This window comes from Excalfactoria chinensis, chromosome 7 (genome assembly GCF_039878825.1).
Source record: "Excalfactoria chinensis isolate bCotChi1 chromosome 7, bCotChi1.hap2, whole genome shotgun sequence".
Taxonomy (NCBI): domain Eukaryota; kingdom Metazoa; phylum Chordata; class Aves; order Galliformes; family Phasianidae; genus Excalfactoria; species Excalfactoria chinensis.
The window spans coordinates 6,002,564-6,008,563 of record NC_092831.1 but is presented as its reverse complement, the minus strand read 5'-3'; the positions used below and the strand labels follow the sequence as shown (position 1 = coordinate 6,008,563).

The following is a 6,000-nucleotide window of genomic DNA, read 5'->3' as shown; positions in this document are numbered from 1 at the left end:
TTCCTGTACGATGCACCCTGCTGCTGAATAAGCTTATAAAGGTACCTCCTTTGTCTTGTCAGATGCTGTGCTGCTGAGTGACGTGTGATGGTTCTGTCATCATTCAGTGACAGCAGGGCTCAAGGAGCACCAGGACATCGATAGTAACAATAGTAAGGAGTTTGTATACAATAATATAAACTTAATCCAAATTATGTTTAAACCAGCTATAGCAGCAGAACAGAATTCATTTTGCATTAGAGTCTTTTCTGTTCTGTTTCAAGAGATAGCAAGTGCCATTGTGCCAGTGCTGTGCACCTCACGCTGATGCTGTCAGGTCAGTGACACCTTTTGGTGTCTCTTCCTACATGCAACACAGTGAGCTTGCCTTTAATAAGGACCCTGGGGGAACCTGGATGAGAACTTGCTATGTGACATTAGATGGGAAATATGGTTGTAGATAACATAATGCATCATAATGCATCAGTAAACAACGTCTCCGCTTTGTATCAGTTACTGTACAGTCTCATTGTAGATCTACTCTCATTTACATAATCTAGTGTAGAGTAGCTAAAAATGGGGATCTCTAGCTACTTGGCTACTTACCACAGTCCAATTTCAACCTCCGTGATGGACTGTCTGCTATTTTTAATCCACCTGTGATAAACAGAAGCAATGTACTGGCTCTGTGTTGTGAAAGCCAACCTGAAATATATAAAATAAAGAGAAAATGGATATAGCCAGAGAATCCAGTTTAATAGGCTGCTATACAGGAAGACTTTGCTCTATGGTACATTCTGGAAATAGTTTTTAAATGTTACTTACGGTATTGTATAAAATAGATATCAGTTTTATTGTTTATACATCAAGTTTCTTTGATAATTTCACCTGCTAGTAAGTAATACATAAGATGTGCGATGGAAGGTGAGCAACACTTTACAGAACAATCTAAATCTAATAAATAGATTTCTATCTCACCACCCAGTTGAGCCACTGCTGTGCCATCGTCAGACTACAGAGCAACCACAGTCACACACACCGACACGCCTGTGGAAAGTAAAATAGAACAGAGTCCCGCTCCTCAAGCAGCTTCTCTTCCTTGCATGACTTCTTGGCTTTGGTCTGTACAGTAATACTGTGTGTGCTTGTTTGGTCCATGCAAAGCAATCAACAGTGTCTTCTTAAGAAAAAATAGACTTTAAGTTGAAGAGGTATCGTTCACTTAGTTTAGGGCTAAAATGAAGAACCACTCTGATCCCAGAGAGGTTTGTAACCACTCTTTCCGTGGGCCTATTTAAAAAGGGGTGAAGGGAGATCCCAGGTGAGCATTTCAAAGCAACACAGCTCTTGGAGTCCGCTCTTTACAACGGGATATTCTGTTAGCCAAAGAGATTAGCAAGGATTGCACTTCTGTTACAGCATGTGTTTAGGAAAATACAGGCCAGGGCATAAAAAAAACCAACAAAACAAGATCTGAAACTGGCACTTCGTTACCCACAGGTTTATCACATCATTAAGAACACTTTCACTCCAGAATATACAATGTGGCAGCTGGGTTAAAACTGCAAACTGCATGTTGTCTATTGTCACAGGAATCAATAGCATATTTGAAAGAAAAATGCTGCTGTTTCACTGAATTGCAAGCAGTGTGCACGTATGCCAATTTTACAGAGAGATTTCCCATTGAAACGAACTTAAACAAAAACGGACCACAGGAAACAAACTGCATATTCAATAAAATACCATTGGCAGCACCTGCCCAAACTGCTGTAGTTTTACAGTCCTTACAAAGAAGAGGGGTGTGATCCTCACTCAAACATTTCGTAGTGGCGCGTTTGCCGTACGCGGGGCACCATATCAATAAGCAGCCTGCAAAGGAAAGCACAGGAGTGGTTATGCAGAGAGGCACTGTGTGGCAATGGCACCACGCAGAAGCAGATGATGGCATGGGTGCAAATTGGCTTCAGGGGCTGCTCCGAAGGCTTCTGAGGCTGTTTGGTACATTGAAATACTTCAGCACTGTTTTGCCTCTACAGTGTTCCAGAACAGCGAGTTTTGCAGTGGAAACAAATAACAACAATTGCAGTGATTTTTCAAAAGTGTTCTCCGTTACAATGTTAATTTTCCAAGGTTAAGGGAAGAAAAACACACAGCTTCCAGCTGAGCACTCGCTGCATCCAAAGTCCACCCCTCAGCAGTCACAATTCCAATTGAATAAGATGCTGCATCGCCCCCTTTTCTTACAGAGGAAGGGCAATGAAATGCAAAATGCTCACATTCCTTGCAGGCAAGGAAAATTGTAGCAGAGCTTTATTCAATATTATTCTTTCTGATGCCTTGAGCCAATAAATCATCTTAACATTCAGTAGAAACAATATTATTTGAAAAAAGCTGGCTGACTTTCAATTCAAAAGAAGATACATGGTGGAGGAAAGGCAGAAATCACAGCTAAGATCGACCCTGAAATTCGAGGTTATTTTTCGTGTATTTTGAAGCCAGAACTGTTCCATTACTATATTTCCATACTCAGGTAAATAAGTGCCCCATTAAATCAATTCTAATTTCTTTTAAGTTTTGACTTCTTTCCTATTGCTGTGAGACACTCTTTTGCCCGTTTCCAGGTGCTGTGCCACACCGATGGCAGCTGCTCTGATAAAGTGCAGTAACTGGAGATACGCAGGCATTTAAGAGTTACACAGGCATTTAAGAGCTATGGCTTTTTACACTACAAAGACAGCCCATCTGCAATACATACTAAAATACCTACTAGTAGGAGATACTCACTTGATTCCATAGGCAAATATTGTAAGTCCAATTAAAACTCCTATACTGCCATCCAGATACCAGACAGAAGAATTGTGTTTAAAGACTTCTGCGCTAAGAAGGATGGAAAATCCCATTATTCCACCTACAAGAGAGTTGAAGCCTAGACAGAGAAAAAAAGAGGAAAGAAAAAAAAGAGGAAGAACCAAATCTCAACAGTGTCACGTCAGAAGAGTTCACCTGTAGGGAGAAAAGCTGTGGTTGTGCCAGTACTGCAGACAGGGCAGAGATCCCTGTGAGAGGTGTCTTGCCTGCCAGTTCACTGCGTGAGGGAGGCAGCCGTGCCATTTGCTCACAGCATTAGCCAGCAGACTGCAGTGCTTCTGTTCTACAAATCAAACCTGGCATATCTGGTGTCTGACCACTGCTTTTAAGCCCTGTCACTTGTCTGCTCTGATGTAGGAGTTTACATCCATTTCCTCATACTGGGTGTCTTGGTTAAGCTGGTCCCAAATGTTTCTTGCAACTTTATTGAGTTGCAGATCCTAATTCTGGCTGCTCTTTGTTTCGAACAGCTTTCATCTCTTGACGCTAAAGCCTTCAAATGCTGGACTGCTCCATGTAGACTCTGCCAGTGCAGCACTTCTCCCTCTTGTAGCTCATCATCATGAATCAGAACCATCTACCTCTGAGCTGCAAACCAATGGTTGGCTGGCTGTAGCCCATTGAATACATATCTTCCAAAGATCATCTCCATGAGTAATAACTGCTGCAGCCCACACAGCGAGCCCTGACTGGAACATCAAAGCAAGATCAGTAAGGGACTTGAAGTCTCTCTCTGAACAGGAGTCAGCCAGAGTCCAGGATGCCCAGGATGCTCGTTAAAGAGAGAATGGTTTTGCACAGTAACTTTTCACTGAAATGGCTTTTACTCCATTCCAGGTATTTATTTTATTTTCTTGTCTGTGGCGCTACAGCTCAGCGCTGCATGCACTGCTGACTGCATTAGAGAAGACACACCACAATCCCTGGAACAGATTCATATCTATTACTTATAAGCTGTATAGACATTTTAGACTCCTCTCTTTCTCTCTCTTTTTGAACTGTTCCTTTCTAAGATCATCCCCTTCAAAATCTTTCCAGAGCTTTTAGACTGATTGGTGTCATTTTTCCTTCAGCTCTTCCTTTCCTTTTCCTTTCCAAACTCCCTTTTCCTGATTTCTCTGTTCCACAGTAAGCCAGAATGCAGCACTGTTGTGCTACAACAAAAACTGCCACCAATACTGCGTTCATTTGATAGATACCTTGATGATAGAGGAAAAAGTCTAACTTAACTTGAAATAGCCAATATCTTGTGTCAAGTCAGCTCTAGTCAGACACGTCTCCATGTCTGCTAAGTCTGCCAAGACATAACGGGGAATACAGAGGTATCAGGCTCTCAGAGCTATGAGAAAAGGATCTGGGAATTTTTGTAGCTGTGGTAATGTAATGCCATTGGGATCACAAATATTGCATATACATGCTTGATTACTGGAAAATTTATACCAGTATATCTAAACCAGCATACACCCAAAGCACTCTGTTAGTGCCTCGTCTCTTTGTAATCCCAAGAAATATAACATACTACTTCTACTGAGAGTGAAACATATATTGTGTGTGTATAGTATATTAAGTGTTAATTAATTCAATAGTTAGAACCAGTGTTAGTTCCATGCACCAGCTTAAGCCAGATTCCATTAGCATGATGTCCAAAAGGCAGGAAATAATAAGACATTTTCTTGTCATTATTGGCTGGTGTTTCCAAATGATCTAAAAGCTACTTAAAAAGGAAATTGTCCTCTTTTCCTGACTGTCATTCAGGCAAACCTTTCTTTGTTGGTGTGGCAGGAAATCACGTAGCAGCTGCAGGTATGAATCCAGACACCAAGTTCTATGCATAAGGTCAGCATGGGAAAAAACAGGTGGCTAAATCTGGGAAGGAAATGGGTATCTAAAGCCTACAGCAATACTGGCTGGCACTGCCTGCCTGTCTCATCACTACATTTGTCCTTTAAGATGGCACAAGGTTCAAGATAGGAAAGAGCTGGTTTAATTATCCAAAAGGATGTGAACTTTCCTTGTAAACAAACTGTACAAGTGACGTTTTGCTTCATAAGGATTCATACACTTAGGCTTTAAAAATCTATTGTTGCAAAGCCCTATTCTTAAAAACCAACCAAACAAAAGAAAAAATAACACCAAGTATTGGCATGCATGAGAGAAAAAAATACATCTGCTTTTCAGAACGAAAAGCCTGAGGTACTTAAAACAGTTTGCTGGTCTGCAGCCAGTGAGCACAGGAGGTAAGTTAGTAGGAAACAGAAAGCACTGAAAAAAGAATTGCAAGGGAGTGCTAAATCTGTCTCAGTTATTGAATCATACTGTCTCCTCCTGGTTGTTAACAAACTAAGTATATACGTAAATGTTTTTTTGTGAAGGAAGATATTTAACCAGACGTGGTAATACCAGCCTCCTACGTTTTCTAAAATAGTCCTAGAGGGAAGAAAATCGAGGTAATAAGCAGAACAAGGTAATTGTATACCTTATTCCCTAATTTTTTTAATCAAAGAATGAGCAAGCTCCAGTTCAGTAGCAATATAATTAGCTCAAGGATGTAATTAGGAGGGAAGCAATTTCTGTGTCATGCAGGAGACAAACTACAAACTCAAAGCTAGAATTATTCAGGAATTTTTCGTCTAATATTTTGTCTGAAAAAGCCGACTGTTTAAAAAACAAGCCACACATTTCTTTTAGAGTGAAGGTTAATCTGTCTAGCAAACATGCCCTGCTTGCACTCTGACAGCAAAATAAGGCAGACTCACTGGCCTGCAGATCCCAGGATCCTTTCCAGAATCCATTTCGCAGACTGGAGATCCTTTTGATTCAAAATGTCTAGGGGAACCTGTACTAAGCAATAGAAACAACCATGTCTATTGCAGCTACACACACACACAGGTAGTAGCTCAATTCTATTCTGCTATTCTATTCTTCTATTTTATTCTGTTTTGATTCTTTCTTTTTTTTTTGCTTATTTTATATTTAATACATAAATAGTCACTAAGTGTTTATATGTGCGGCAATATCAAATGTGTGCGTTCCCATCCATCACACAAAAAATTAAGTAGGTTTAAACAACTGAAGATAATCATATACATCCCAAGAGTAACCTGAAACTTGAGTTTCCTTAAAGAGAAATTTTTAGCAGAGTAAAATAATTTC

The 6,000-nt window shown here is 40.3% G+C and overlaps 1 protein-coding gene across 2 annotated transcripts in view; it reads right to left on the bottom strand.

The window, feature by feature from the left end:
- Nucleotides 1-714: 714 nt before the first annotated feature.
- Nucleotides 715-6,000, bottom strand: part of TMEM163 (transmembrane protein 163) — a 76,963-nt gene continuing 71,677 nt past the window's right edge. The window contains exons 6-7 of one of the 2 annotated variants that reach the window (XM_072342422.1): nt 2,764-2,905; nt 715-1,848 (exon numbers count right to left, since the gene is read on the bottom strand). In XM_072342422.1, the coding sequence (XP_072198523.1) occupies nt 1,788-1,848; nt 2,764-2,905 (203 nt within the window). In that variant the 3' untranslated portion in view covers nt 715-1,787. The remainder of the gene's footprint in view (nt 1,849-2,763; nt 2,906-6,000) is intronic. The other variant, XM_072342421.1, reaches the window with a different exon arrangement.